Source organism: Suricata suricatta, chromosome 3, assembly GCF_006229205.1.
Source record: "Suricata suricatta isolate VVHF042 chromosome 3, meerkat_22Aug2017_6uvM2_HiC, whole genome shotgun sequence".
Classification (NCBI taxonomy): Eukaryota; Metazoa; Chordata; class Mammalia; order Carnivora; family Herpestidae; genus Suricata; species Suricata suricatta.
This window is the reverse complement of record NC_043702.1, coordinates 130,938,230-130,954,657: the sequence shown is the minus strand read 5'-3', so window position 1 is coordinate 130,954,657 and position 16,428 is coordinate 130,938,230. Positions and strand designations below refer to the sequence as shown.

Here is a 16,428-nt window from a genome sequence, read left to right as displayed (position 1 = left end):
TATGATTTTGGTTCAAGGGTCCAGTGTGACTGTTATTTTAGATTAAGACCATCTGTCCTAGCAGCAAAGGAATAGAAGCATTCTTCTTAAACATCTATTCTCTATTTACAACCCTGTAGATTGAGGGTCCATTTTTAGCCATTGGCTACAACTGAAATTTCTTTCAAACAAATTTATAGTTTGTCATACTAAAGATATACCTGTACCTAACATGGAAGCTAAAAAAAAATTTAAAAATTTGTATTTTCTTGTAAAGCAAAGGTATTGTGTGTTTGCTTTGCCCAGTCTTAACATATTTGTAATGTCTTGGCTAATCAGAGATTCTTATTAGCGGAAAGTTATCATATATACTAGGCAGAGATTATCACTTTCAGAATAAAATAAAGCCATTTCTAAGATGTTTTAATCATCTCTTCATTTAGAAAATACTTGAATACTGATGCACCTGGGTGGCTCAGTTGGGTGAGTGTCCAACTCTTGATTTTCACTCAGGTCATGATCCCAGGCTTATGGGATGAAGTCGCATGTTGGGGCTCTGCACTGAGTGTGGAGCCTGCTTGAAATTTTCTTCTTCCTCTCCCTCTGCCCCGTCTCCTGCTCACACACTCTCTCTCTTTAAAAAAAAAAAAATACACACACACACACACACATATGTGTATATATAGATAGAATACTTTTTTTTACCTTGGAGTTGACCTATTATATATATACATTTGTGCTGGGTGTTAGAGTTCTGGGTAATTTCTGCATAATAGACTTTACTTTGTAGTATTTCAGTACATGAAAAATGTGTATATTGCTTTATCAGTGCATAGTTAATAAAGCCCACTTCATTGCTTCTCAAGTCTGCTTGTGTACCAGAGTCACTGTGTAATTTTCCAGTATATTCATGCTTGACCATTTCATGTAGAGATGCTCATTTGAAGGTCCTATGTATTTTATGCTTTGAAATACTTTTTCTTTTAGAAAGGTAAAACTTTACGTATTAACAATTGCATTTCTTCAGATTTTCTAAGTTTTCCCTTTTGGAAACTTGTCAAAATGGGCCACTTCTTTCATATATCATTCTGTGAATGTGAAAAAACAATTTTTTGGTTCTTCAGTGCATTAAATATGTAAGCACCAGGTGACCCAGCAGTTCCACTCATAGAGATATACCCAAATGAACTGAATACAGGTGTTCAAACAAAAACTTACGTATGAATGTTCACAACTATTTACAATAGCCAAAGTGGAAACAATCCAATGGCCATCAGCAGATGAATGGGTAAACAAAATGTGCTCCATCATAAAATGCTTGTATCTAGGACGTAGAATATTTCTTAGCCATAATAATGTATCGACACTCACTACAAGGTAAATGCATGTTGAAAACATGCTAAGTGAAGGAAGCCAGATACAAAAGGTCACACGGTATGTGATTCTATTTATTTGAAATATCCACAATAGATAAATCTGTAGAGACAGAAAATGGATTAGTGGTTACCAGGAACTGGAGGGAGGGAGGAATGGTGAGTGATTGCTTAATGAATGCAGGATTTCCTTTTGGAGCAATGAAAATAGTCTGGTTAGATAGTGGCGATAGTTGCAGACAGTAGGAATGTGCCAAACACCACTGAATTGTACACTTTAGAATAGTTAAAATGGTAATTTTATGTTTATTTTATCACAATTATTATTTATTTAATTTTATTTATTTTGAGAGAGAGTGTGTGAGCAGGGAAGGGTCAGAGAGAGGGAATCCCAGGCAGGCTCCATGCTGTCAGCACAGAGCCTCACCTGGGGCTTGATCCACAAACTGTGAGATCATGACCTGACACTTAACCAAATGAGCCACCTAAGTTCCCCTGTTTTACCACAATTATTTTTAAAAGTGCTTTGGAAAGTACTATGAAGTAGGGGAGAAACTTCTCTTGAATTCTACTACCTAAAGGTAACCCGGTAGTTAACATTGTTACTCTTATGTACACCCAGCTTTGTTTTTAGGCATGTACAGTAGTTTCCTGGGGCTGGGACAGCAAATTATCACAAGCTAGATGGCTTACAATCATAGACATTGATTCACTCACAGTTCTGGAGGCTGTAAAGTATGAAATCCAGGTGTCTGTAGGGTCGGTACTATTGGGAAGTTTGGCAAAGATCTTAAAGTCACATTCTGCGTTCTGGGTGAACATGAATTTGGGGTGCATGATGTTCAACCCAGGACAGCATATGTTTTGACTTTTTATATAGTTGTTATATAAATAAATTTTGTATGCCTTTATGTTTTTAATTTATAGATGGCATAAGTATTATTTTAATAGTTCTTTGATATTTCTTTTTTTTTTAAATTTTTTAATGTTTATTTTTGAGACAGAGACAGAGCAAGAGTGGGGGCGAGGGGCAGAGAGAGAGGGAGACACAGAATCTGAAACAGGCTCCAGGCTCTGAGCTGTTAGCACCCACAAACCTTGAGATCATGATCCGAGCTGGAAGTTGGATGCTCAACTGACTGAGCCACCCAGGCACCCCAGTTCTTTGATATTTCATCAGGGGGCTAGTTCACTATTTACTTAACACTTTTTATATTGCTGAACATCTACGTGGTTACTAATAGTTTACCAATTGCAAAATTATTATTAATATGTGTTGGAGTTCTAAAATTGGAATTATCAAGTAAGGTGTATGAACATTTATAACTTCTAGTTTTAGCAAACACATAAATCTGATGTCTTTTTTTTTTTTTCATCCTCATGTACTGGAGCCCTGTCAATACTTATGCACTGCCTTGAATGTAGATCAGTAGTATTACTTCCAGGGGTAAGCATCTGACTTTGGCTCAGGTCATGATCTCCCACTTCTTGGATTTGAGCCCCCCATTGGGCTCTGTGCTGACAGCTGGGAGCCTGAAGCCTGCTTCAGATTCTGTTGTGTCTCTGTCTCTCTCTCTCTCTCAAAATTAAATAAGTAAATGTTTAAAAATATTACTTTCATGTCCTATGGTCTCTTGATAAGAAACATTCCCACAGCTTTTACAGTGTAACTTTAGATTAAATGCGCATAGTCATTGACCTGGATCCTCTGCATGAATGGTAGCCTGGACAGTCATAAGTCACTGTCTTTTATTTCTGATTTAAATAAATCAGATTATGAGAGAAGAATTATAAATACTACCTTATTTTAGGGGTGCCTGGGTGGCTCAGTCAGTTAAGCGGCCGACTTCAGCTCAGGTCATGATCTCATGGTTCATGAGTTAGAGCCCCACATTGGGCTCTGTGCTGACAGCTCAGAGCCTGCAGCCTGCTTCAGATTCTGGGTCTCCCTCACTCTCTGCCCCTCCTCCACTCACACTCTGTCTCTGTCTTTATCAAAAATAAATAAATGTTAAAAAATAAATAAATAAATATTACCTTATTTTATATAAGAAATGGAGATGCTTAAATTGCAATAAATAATGCATGTGTACCTGAGTATCTTTTTCTCTGTTTTAGCATGGATGTATTTCAGAGATTGGGCTCAAATGCAACTTTGACTTCTTCAAAAATAGCATCATTTGAAGAAGCATTTGTATATCTTCAAAAGTTAATGGCAGCTGTGAAGGATATTCTTGAAGGAATTCAGAGGTAACCACTAATTAACTTTGAAGTTTCATTTATGTTCTCTTTCTTCCAGGTTTATCAACTTTTTCAGAGGTGCTGGGAGCCTTCCGGCAAGTTTTATAAGCAAATAACTTTTAGCTTTCACTTTTCCCTCTCCCTTGCAGTGAATCCCTGTTTGTAGTTTGGACGACAAGAATGTTTCCAATTTTTTTCCTTTCTAGAAAAAAACATACCAGGTTTGAAGCTTCATAAGGAACTTTATTTTCATTATGGTGCAACTATAGCTCCCAAAACAGTGCTTGGTGTATAATGGGCACTCAGTAATTACTGAAAAATATATGTTTAGGTAATAATCACTGCCCTTTAAAAACAAATGTATGTTAACATTTTAATACAGTCTCACAGTACCACACAATGAAAAAGTTAGAGCAACATAATCTTAAGATGCTTTGAGACTTAATATATATGTGATTATTTTAAATATTTACGAAGCATATAGAAAACATAGTGCCAGAAAGCTGTAGAATGGACCATAGCATGAAGTCAGATGTTTTCTTTTGTAGTAGTAAAGGAAAATACTAAGCTTACTCCTGCAATTATTTTGATATGTACCAAAATTGCTTGACTTGAGTTCAGTATGCAGCTTGCTAACAGGAGACTAATCTTTACAAATTAAAAAAACAAAACCAAAAAATCAAAACTGATTTGATTTGATCTTATAATGTCCAAATTTTTTAAACTTGGGATTTTTCGAAATGAGAGTGGGTTTTTAGTTTTTTCTTTTCTCTTAAGGGTTTTTCGAAACTTCATCTCATTGTTAATGCACAGAGCATTTGTACCCCTTTTTGGATCACAGTTGGCTAAATGATTCCGAGAATAGCTTTTTGGGGGCACCTGGGTGGCTCAGTCAGTTAAATGGCTGACTCTTGGTCTGGGCTCAGGTCATGAGCTCACAGTTTTATGAGTTTGAGGCCCACTTCAGGGTCTTTGCTGGCAGCTGGGACCTGCTTGGGATTCTCTCTCCCTCTCTGTCCCTTCCCAGCTTGTGCTGTCTTTGTTTCTCTCAACAACAACAACAACAACAACAACAACAAAATTACAATAGAGTTGTTAATATTCTAATATGAACATATGCAGTGGAGGAAGGAAGGGTTGGAGGCTGGAGGGGAATGTCTTATGGGCCACTCAGGTCAGTGTCTGTTTTGTCCCATAGGCTAGTGTATCACATTTAAATCTGTTAATTATGTGCTCGGACACAAGTGTTTCTAATCCAAAAAGCTTTGGAAATACTGTATAGTATACTACTCTCTTGGAAAACCAATCTATATCCATTTACATATTGATGGGTTTTATAAACCTTTGCTTATAGAGAAACCGTTTTCATTTTAGGAGCCTGAAACAGACAAGTTCCCCTCTACAGAAATTCTGATGTGATTGATCTAAATGTGTGCCGCGCTATCAGGAGTTAGAAAATTTCTTCAGGTGTTCCTAATGTGTAGCAAAGGGTGAGAAGCACTAGCCAACTTTCTTAACCGGAGGTTCTCAGCACGTACTGTTCTCAGCGCGTACTGGCCGAACCAGCACCCTCATCACCACCTGGAACTTGTTATAAATGCAAATTCTCAAACCCTGCCAGACCCTACCAAGTCCCAAACTATGGGGGTGGGGCCCAGAAGTCTATGTCCTCCGGGTGCTTCTCTGCACATCAAAGGCAGAGCACCACTGGTTTAATGGCTGATTATAATAATCTGGGAGCTTTAAACAAAGAACAATGGCCAGGCCAACCTAAACCTGTTAAATCTGCTTCTCTGAGCTTGGGACCCAGGTATAAGCAGTTTTACCAACTCCTCAGGTGATTCTCATGTCCGGCCAGAGTTGGGAAATTATAGCATGGACTACTTAAGCTGTGTCTAAAGAAATAAATATTTGAATTTTAAGTATGATATAATTTTGTTATTCTTTCCTCGAAGGTCACAGTACCTCCAGGAATAAGTGGTTCTGCTACATTTTAGCACGTTACCTGGAATAATAAATTATCTTGAGCCTCAGTATTTATCTGTAAAAACCAGCATGATAGTACCTTTTCAGAGCTTTTCACAGAGCTCTTGTGCTTTGAAAGTCAGGTGCTGATATAACTAACCAAACTAGTGATTCTCTACTTAATTGTTGGGGAACTTGTTACAAATACAGAGTTCCAGATTGTAGTGAAATCATAACATTTGTGGATATTTTTGTAGAAGGAGGGAAGTTATATTTTTAACATGCTTTTCAGGGGTTTATAGGCCGATGGTGAGGAATCACATTAAAGAAACTGATCCAATTTCCTGTAATAAATATATTAGAACCACTTCTGCTACCAGTAGAGGGCATTGTGAATAAAACGTTTGCTCATTTCAGCATTCATTAATCTACAGGAAACTACTAAAATCACATTTTTGTTTCTTTAGCCCTTCAGACAATAAGCATTTGAATCAAAATGTAATAGAAGTTAATAAATATAATCTTTTGTCAAGTGTATATGTAGTCTTAAAACCTTTTAAGATGGGGCGCCTGAGTGGCTCGGTTGGTTAAGCGTCCAACATCGGCTCAGGTCATGATCTCACGGTTCATGAGTTCAAGCCCTGCATCAGGTTTCCTGCTGGCAGCTCAGAGCCTGCAGCCTGTTTCAGAGTCTGTGTCTCCCTCTCTCTCTGTCCCTCCCTAACGTGTGCTCTGTCTCTCTCTGTCTCAAAAATAAATAAACTATTTAAAAAAATTAAAACCCTTTTAAGAAACAGTCATATTAAATCAAAATAAATTCAGTTAAAATTTTTTTGGGTGGCCTACTATGGGTTAATGTTTAAGTTTTTTAGATTTTAAAATTGAAAAATACACTCAACTTTGTAGTGACTACATATTATTGGCATTTTCTGATGCTTGTTAAAATGGAGTAGTTTCATTTGATTTTGAGATACATACTCAGTACATATAGCTCAACTCTATTTTATCTTAGCAAATCATGTATGATGTTTCACTGAGAATCAGTAAGAAGGTGACCTATTAACCAGGTCCTTCAGTTAAAGAAGTGAATGGAAATGTTTTTATTAAACTAAGAGTTTGGGTGTCTAGTTCCAGATTTATCCCTTTGTAGTTGGCTTCAGGCTGTCTCACTTACTCCCTCTCTAACCCAGTTTCTTTCCTTATTAAATGAGACTCCAAATGCCCTTTATAGCAGAATAAATGAGATGGTGTATGCGAAAAAGCTTTTTAGGCTATAATGTATTTACAAGTGTTTTTCTTTTCTCCCTAATGCTGACATGTTAAATGTGAAAGGTTTAAAAATGTGTATTTCGATTTTAATGATGCTCTAAACATGATTCTGATTAACTAAGGTAGAAAATATTGGTGGAGCAGTTGTCCATACAGTTATACAATGGGAACAAAATCCTTAAGTTGGCAAAAATTGAAAAAGAGGTGGGAATATTGATGATTCTTCTACATTATATATACTTTTTTCTTGGGTGGGAGAGTGAACTTAATTTACTTGCTGTTTGCTTGGAAATTGCTTTTTTCTTTCTCATCTTTCCTGTTTTGTGAAGATAGGACTAATTTGAGCACATTTGTTAATGGTTTCTTTAAACATTAGAGAACCGGAGTTCGTACTCTCCATGTAGACAAAAATGAATTATTATTTTTTTTAAGATCTGCACTATCTAGTCTCATTTTATGCTTTAGTAAGCATGATCAGGTTATTCTCAAGATCACAAAAATCTTTTGCTTGGTACATAAAGATTATAAAGTTTCATTTGAAGTGAAAAATTAGTTGGAGAGTCATGGCAAATTCTAGAGAAGTTGTACTTGTACAGTAATCAGACAGCATTGTTAAATATCCATGTGCTGAGAGGCTCAGTTGGTTAAGTGTCTGATTTCGGCTCAGGATATGATCTCATGGTTCGTGGGTTCGAGCCTCATGTTGGGCTCTTAGCTGACCGCTCAGAGCCTGGAAGCCTGCTTCAGATTATGTGTCTCCCACTCTCTCTCTCTCTTTCTCTCTCTCTCTGCCTGCCCTTCCCCCGCTCATGCTTTGTCTCTCTCAAGTCTAAATAAACATTTAAAAAAAATATTTAAAATATCTGGCATCTCTACGAAGTTAACTGAGCAGGTCATGTTGCCCAACTTCGAAGCATACCATAAATGTTGTATAGGTTTGACTTGAAAGCTAATACTCAAAACAACAATGAATGTGATTTAAGTATGTTTTTGTTTCTGAAGTAGATGAAGAGCTGCCTGGTTTGGAAGCAGAGAGGAAAAGTGGGAAGTGAACATAGGAAGTTGCATTCTGCCTAGATTTTATAATCATGTTTATATGTTTCACCTTTATAACATAAGGTTGAAATTATTTAAAAAAAAAAAAAAGAAAGAAGGTAGCATCTTGAATCCAAAAATGTAAGTAGATCATGTCTAAATGTGCATATTCATTTAAACACTTTACTGAACATGTAAAACTGCTTTTCTGTGTTAATTTAATGAATTCTAGATTTCTAGCTCAGGTAGCTTTAGATAAAGTGTCTGAAATAATGAATGTCCTTATTTTCATCTATTGAATCATATGCAGGGGTGGGAGAGGGAGTTACTATTCCTTGTAAGTAACTTGCCACATTTTAGAGGGGGAATGTTCTTCTAGGAGAGGATATTTCTTCTTTAGATAATATTTTTGGTTTGGTTGTTTTTTGTTTTTTGAGAGAGAGAGTGCAAGTGGAGGAAAGGGGTAGAGGGAAGGAGAATCTTAAGTAGGCTCCATGCTCAGTGCTGATACCAACTAGAAGCTCAATCTCTCAACTGTGAGATCAGGAACTGAAATTGAGAGTTGGAAACTAAACCAACTGAACTACCCACGTGCCCTTGGTTTGATTGTTTTTTGTTTGTTTTTAATTTCTTAAAAACATTTATTTATTATTGAGAAACAGAGACAGAGCATGAGCATAGACGGGACAGAGAGAGGGGGAGACACAGAATACAGAGCAGGCTCCAGGCTCTGAGCTGTCAGCACAGAGCCTGATGCAGGGCTTGAACTTATTATGAACTGTGAGATTATGACCTTGGCCGAAGTCAGACAATCAACCAACTGAGCCACCCAGATGCCCTGGTTTGATTGTTTTTAAATGAGGATTAATTGAGTGCTTACTGATGCACTGGGCTTGGTCATGTTCTAGATGGGCTTCATGCCTCATCTTAGAATATGACTTTAGAAAATGAGACTTTTGCTTGAATTGAGGAAAGGAAGATGATTAATTTTTATAATCTTCAAATGCTTTAATGATCCTCAGAACTTTAGTAACCTCTGTTACAGTCCTATGGCTTTGGTATGAAATAATTTTGTAGAATTGTGGGGGTTTTTTTGTTTGTTTTTTAAAAGAGATTTTAAGTTGTTTTTTTTAATTTACTTTTGTTGGAGAGAGAGAGCGAGCATGAGCAGGGGAGGGGCAGAGAGAGAGGGAGACATAGAATCTGAAGCAGGCTCCAGGCTCTGAGCTGTCAGCACAGAGCTGGATGCAGGGCTCGAACTCACAAACCATGAAATTATGACCTGGGCTGAAGTCAGATGCTTAACCAACTGAGCCACCCAGCTTTCCCATGTAGAGTTGTTTTGGTAAAGCACAATAACAATACTGAAGTTTGGGATTTTTTCAGTCTCATTCACATATATTTTTATATTATTAAGCCTCAAAAAATGATTTTTCCTATTAGTCTCTTATGGCATTTTAACATTAAAGCAAAACTTGTACTGGTGTAATATGATTCCTGTGAGCAGGAACCCTTAATCACAGCAGTTTCTCAGATCTGCTAATGATTTAGCCACTTCAAAGAATGTGGAGTTTGCATTTGCAAGAATGTTTTATTAACTTCATAGTGTGTGTTTTGGAAGCTGACCTCTTGAGGCATTTTAGAAAGGTTATTTAGAAAAGGTCCTCCTTCACTTGACACAAAGATAACACTCTTGAGGCTGTTTTATAGATTCAGCTAATTGTTAAAACAAAAGTTTCTCTTAGAGACATGTGTAGAATATAATGACATTATAAAGTGACTTTCAACATCTCAACTCACTGTAGTGTGCAAGGTGTTCAGCCATTGGTAAATATTGTCCTTATCTAGACTGGGGAGGTTTACCCATGGCTATTCAAGTCTCTGACCTATTTTCTTTGAGGCTTGGCCTTTCTACCCTTAGGTAATTGGACTTCACCTCTGCTGTCCCATGGGGTTCCCACCTATCACTGTACCTCTTTATCAGACTCTTCGCACACCCCTGGTCCTGTCTGTCACCAAGAGTATCAGCTACTGTGTTAAGTAAGAGAAAATAAGACAACTTATTAATTAAAAATGAAAGGACTTATTTGCTTCACCCTCCGTTGCCATCTTTTTTTTTTTTTTTTTTTGCGAGGTAGCGAGTGAGCAAGTGAGTAGAAGGGCAGAGGGAGAGGGAATGAGAGAATTTTAAGCAGGCCCTATCCCCCAGTGCAGATCCCAGGCACAACACTCCATCTCATGATCATGAGATCATGACCTGAGCTGAAATAAGGAGCCAGATGCTTAACTGACTGAGCCACCCTGGAGCCTAGCCATGCAATCATTTTGTACTTAACTTTCTTATAATTTATTTTATAAGAAGCTCTGTGAGACTGTGAATACCTTTTGGGCAGAAACTTTACTCACTTTTCTTTGTCTTACTTTTGTGTATTTAGATATATACCTGCATCACAACTACACATAATACATGGTGTGGGGGTAGGGGAAGTATTGAATGAGTTCTTTATAGTCTTTCTGGTGGAGGGTTACTCTTTAGGGCTGAATGCTACCGGTAGTACTACATTATGACATTTGAGGAATAGGTAACATAGATGGTTTAAAAGTGATACAGAAGAGAGGAGTGTAAGCCAAAAAAAGGGAAAGAATAAGAAACAGAAGAAGGAGAATGACTGAAAGAAGGAGATCAAGGAGATTAAAAAATGGTATTTATATCTAGAACAGATGATGGAGCCCCCAGTAATTTGCCCAAAAAGCTTGTGGGGTCTCATATTATCCTTGATTACTTAATCATGGTCTCTCTATAATCAATTTTATAAATTAGGGTTAGTAGAAGGAAAGATGGAATCTAATGGGAGGGACTGAGATCCAGGGAATCAGATCTTTCTTATGTAAGGCATATGTAATGTATTATGTAAAATGTAGCCAGTTATAAGTAAGAGCTTTTTTATGTTACCTATATTGCAGTTTGATAAACACTGCTCTAACTTAACATTTATATCAAATGCTATATGTAATACATAATAAAATTTATATTCGCTTAACAAAATATGTGGTATCCACATACCAATCTGACTGAATTATCAAGCATTAGCTGATTTTTTTAACCAGCCATTTAATGCTACTGAAGACCACAGATCATTCATGACTTAATTTTTAGAGTAACTAGATTTTATTTTACATATCTGAAGCTCTTATCTATGCTTTCCAGCATTTGTGATTCAGGAATAGGAAACAAGAACCTTTATTTGTATTCTAAATAGCGGAGTGATGCTCCAGTTACTTCTCCCATCCCAAAGCATTGCTAAGTGTTGGTCTTCCCTTGTTTCAGTGAATAAAATCCAGTTTGGGATGACAGAATTAAATATTTGCCATCATAGACTCCTTGATCGTAGCAGTATTAAGCAATCAAATGTGAAGATTACTTTTGAAAATAACAAATATTTTAAAATCTTTATGGAGTTGTTTTTACTTAATATCAGCATTCTTTTAAATTTACCCTTTGTCACTGGTTATTTCTACCTAATGATTTATTGGTCTCATATTTGATTAAAATTCCCTGCTATTTAGGTCTTACATTAAGAAATGCTAAACCCACTTAAAACTGTTTTTCAGTGGAGCAAATGGGATAAATGACTAACTAAATGAGTGGGGTTAAACATTAGTAAAATAAATGAAGGTGAGGGGAAAGTAATTAAATATACTGAATAAATGCTATTATAGTCATTTTACTTAAGTAGTAAACATAGGGGATAAAGCCAGATGATCAGTTCTAATTCTTTCTTACAGAGTAAGTTGTACAAAGTTTAAAGTTAGAGACTGTAAGATTATTTATTTTGAGAAGTATCCTATCCTGTTGGACCTCTGAAGATCTCTTAACACAGTGGTAGGGCAGCTGTCTGCCTCTCTTAAGTGATAGGATCAGTGTCCTCAGGGCTATTTCTCCTGGATATAAAAGGTGGAATCCAGCTCAGGACAGTGTTTTCTACATAGAAGACAATCAATATATACTTACTGTATATCAGAAACCCCTAGAATTTGGTATGCCAATTCCTATTAAGGCATAATAAACCTTCTAGAGTCAACATATACTTACCCTTCATAATAATGTAGCTGAAACTATAAATTGTAAATTTCCAATTCATGTTTCTTTTTGCTAACATTAAGCTAGTTTACTTTTTGACAGCATGCTATATATTTTCCCCAACTGAATTGTTGAGCTAAGCTAGATAATGAAAATCAAAATTATATTTTCTGTATTAAAGATGGTAATCTATGTAGATTTTTTTCATTTTTTAAGATTTTATTTTTTTTAATAGTTTATTTTCAAATTGGTTTCCATAATACACCCAGTGCTTCTTCCCCACAAGTGCCTCCCACCATGACCATCACCCCTTTCTCTCCCTCCCCCTCCCCCTTCAGTCCATGGTTCGTTTTCAGTATTCAGTAGTCTTTCATGATTTGTGTCCCTCACTCTCCCCAGCTCTCTTTCTCCCTTCCTCTCCCTATGGTCCTCTGTTAGGTTTCTCCTATTAGTCCTATGAGTGCAAACATATGGTATCTGTCCTTTTCTGCCTGACTTATTTCACTTAGCATGACACCCTCGAGGTCCATCCACTTTCCTACAAATGGCCAGATTTCATTCTTTCTCATTGCCATGTGATACTCCATTGTATATATATACCACATCTTCTTCATCCATTCATCAGGTGATGGACATTTGGGCTCTTTCCATGATTTGGCTATTGTTGAAAGTGCTGCTGTGAACATTGGGGTACATGTGCTCCTATGCATCAGCATTTCTGTATCTTTTGGGTAAATCCGTAGCAGTGCTATTGCTGGGTCATAGGTATGTAGATTTTATTTTAAACCCTTTTGATACTAGAGATTAAAAAGTGTGAGTACTTTGGTACACTAGTGGAGTATAAAGGAGTGTAAAGAATATACTAGTCAGGCTTCTTCAAAACAATTTGTATTCGAAAAAGTGAAAATACAAAGACTTTTGGGGGGATTGCTAGATACTAGCTCTGACTTAAGACTAATTCCAGGGACCTAAATTCCCACCATAGTTGGGAGAAATGGTCAGAGAGATGAATCAATCTTGACTGATAAACAGTAACTACTGGTTCATTTGACAGCTTAGGAAAAACAAGATTGGAAGTTTGGTGACAGGGACGTCTGGAGAAGAGGTGTGTGGATGGGCATCTTGTAATGAGGGTATTTGTGTCCCATGTGAATTCTCATCAAAGGCTACCCAATGCAGAGGAGACTTAGTAATCAGATGGTCCAGATCCGCTGTCCTGTAGATGTCAGTGCCTCCCTAGCCACCCTAGCGTTTGGTCAGTGAGCTCATGAACAAAGGGACCATGGCAGTCTTAGATAACATGAGCTCAACCATGGGACTTCCCCTCATGAACCTGCTCTGGCTACTGCCACTGTTGAGAGCCCAAACTGTCAGCAGCAGAGACAATTGCTAAGCATTCAGTAAGGCACCATTCCCTTGGAAACCAGTAAGCTGCTTAGTGGCAGTGATTCAGACCCCTTCCATCATGAGGCAGTGATTTGTCCTCACAGGAATAGATACTTCTTGTGGATGTGATTGTCTTCCCTCACGGTAGTGATTCCGCCAGCAACTCTATCTATTGATTTAAGGGATATCTTGGCCACTGTCTTGATATGCCATACAACTGAGAAACTTAATTTTATAGCAAAAGAGCAGCTGTGGCTAAATGTCTTTATCATATACTAACCTAAGGAATTGGCTTTGCAGAACACCAGAGTGACCTGTAAAAATGTTGTTCACCACACCAGCTGTAACCTCTGGAGTTCCGGTGCTGTCCTAAATGACATTGTACATGGTGCCCTTTCCCTTTAGCACATGTAGAATTCAAGAATCAAGGGAAGTAAATGGTAATGGTTTCTCTATTATTGTACCAAATAACTCTTCTCCTGGTAACAAGTACTGTTTCAGTCACTGCTTAGTCAAGAAAACAGAAATGACTCTAGGTATTTTAAACAGAAAATTTAATATACTTAATTTCAATATTATTGGAGGGACTGGAAGAGCAAAGGGGAGAATGTAGGAGTATCTGGAGGTGCGGAAGAGGGTTTTTAATGCATTCAGAAAAGATCTTGTACCCTAGTGCCCTCTATACCATAGGAGCACAATAGTACTACGATTATTTTTAAAAAGTCAGCCATTCCTAAAGATTGCTTGGAAATTGTTATAAACAATAAGAGAAGTGGATGTGATCCTATGAAGTATTTTGTGTGCAGGAAAAGAGCATTCCTCAGTCTGTGGTGTTCCATTCAATTAAGCTGTAATTGTTTTCCTTGCTTTACGTACTTAAGCTTGGGGCCTAATGTACAAGCACCCATCTAACCTCAAAGCAAAACAAAGAAAATACAACTTATTTTCAGTACCACTAATCAGGAATTAATTTTTTTCATAAATGTATAAATTTCCAGAGAAGTCGAAGAGGTATAATTGTGTTATAACCTGAACCAACATACCTTTCATACCCATGCAATTAAAACTTTGTATTGAAAGTCATTTTAAATAGAATTCCATGTTCAGAAATTTACTGCCAATTCTTCAACTTAGATACTTCTGTGATGTAATGATACATGGGAAAGGACCATTGTTTACACACCTGTTCCTTATGGATTTCTATACTCTACCTCAGGTCTGTGTCTTTGCTGGGCTCCAGGGTGATTGGTTCCTCCTGCCAGTATCCTATCTGTCCACCACCAACAGAGCCCCTGATCTCTCTCCTCTCTACGTGAGAAGAGTGAGAAGGTTCGTAGTTCAACCAAGATACTGTAGGACTTTATCGAGGGAATCTTTTCTAAAAAGCTAACAAATACATGAGTAAGCAGAAAGAAAAAGACAAAAGCAGTTCAGTTCTTTGTGGTGAACCAATCAAAAGATTAGCTGCACAAGAAACTGCATACTTTACAGTTTATGTAGCTGGTGGTTGATTTCCCTTACCTCCCCCCCCCCCCATGGTTCTGCTACACAACAAGTCACCTCATCTCAAAACTTCTTGGCTTGAAACTTTGGCACTTATTTTCTCTAATGGTTCTGGGGGCTGACTGGACACAGCTGGGCAGTTCTCACTTGGGTGCTTTTGTGCAGCTGCAGTCAGGTGGCATCTGGTGGTATCTCAAAGTCTGGCTGATGCTGGGTGTTGACTAGAAGACCAGCATGTAGCATCTCCATGTAGCCTCAACTTCCTCACAGGCTGAAGGCTCGTTTCCAAGAGAGTCCAGAAATGCCAGGTGAAAGCTCTTTTGGCTTTAATGACATTGCCTCAGAAATTATATAGTGTCATTTTCCATGTAATCACAGACCTTAGATTCAGGGAAAGGTAACATAGACCCCACCTGATGATAGGAGGACGAATGTCAGTATTACATTGTAAGAAGAACATGTGACATGAGAGATCTTGTGGTGAAGCCATTTTGGAAAATATACTCTAATACAGTCTTCCCTCTGAACACAACAGTTTACATGCCTTCTCCTAGCCAAATACACTCATCCTTCTTCTCAAGACCACACGTTTTACCCCATTATGACAGTAGCTTAAAATCTAGGATCTTACAGCATGTCCAAGTGTGGTGAGGCAAAGCTTCTTGGGTGCAACTCCTTGGGTACCATTCCTCTCTGGTTTTTCTGTGAACTTAAGAGACAAGTTAGCTCCCCTCATCTCCCAACATATAATAATCAAGACAAGCGTTGGATAACTGCTATATTCCTTCACATTCAAAACGGGGTGCGTGGGGTGGGAAACCAGAGGCACATAGGATTCCTAGCAATTCAAAAATCCAGCTATGCATGTGCTACCACTTCCTTCATTAGACCTCAGTCCTGGTGCCTGCGAGTTATTTACAGCTGCTCTTATATCTCTTCTCTGGGTTGTTGGTTTTAGCCTCTGAGCTTTTTTAACAGGAGAAAAGTAAGCTGCAACTGAGGAGCCTTCTCAGCCTGCTTCCTGTTCATAAGAGGTAGGGAGTCCAAAACCTCTCTTCACTTTGTGTTACCTCTATCCCATTTAGTCCAAGTACTTATACTTCTGCCACAACAGTCCCCTCAAAAACTGTTTTCCGTGAATCTCTGAGGTTCACTCCATTATACAAAAAGCACAACTGCACATTTTGAAGTAAACCCTTGCATTTAAACCCTACCTTGGGTTACCTTTGAAGCTGCTTCAGGGCAGTGACCTTTAGATTTTAGGAAGTCCTATTCAGCAGATTTTCTGAGGCACACTCTTAAGACCCTTAAAGGGCCTTTTGTCTTAAAGTTTCTCCAAGGCACCTTACATCCTTCTGAGGTCTCAGCACAAGGTTTTACAGTAATACTATTACTGTTTTCCTCTTTAAACCATGTTTTCCTGCCAAACCTATTAAAGGTGAATATTGAATAATACTTCTTTTTTTTCCCATAATATTTTATTGTCAAATTGTTTTCCATACAACACCCAGTGCTCTTCCCCTTAAGTGCCCTCCACCATCACCACCACCTCTTTTCCCCCCTCCCCCTTCCCCTTCAACCCTCAGTTCATTCTCA

At 37.8% G+C, this 16,428-nt stretch overlaps 1 protein-coding gene across 1 annotated transcript in view; it reads left to right on the top strand.

The window, feature by feature from the left end:
- Window positions 1-16,428, top strand: part of SWT1 (SWT1 RNA endoribonuclease homolog) — a 90,506-nt gene that overhangs the window by 47,872 nt on the left and 26,206 nt on the right. Inside the window, 1 exon segment of the mRNA XM_029935187.1 lies at window positions 3,471-3,602. Coding sequence (XP_029791047.1) covers window positions 3,471-3,602 — 132 coding nt within the window.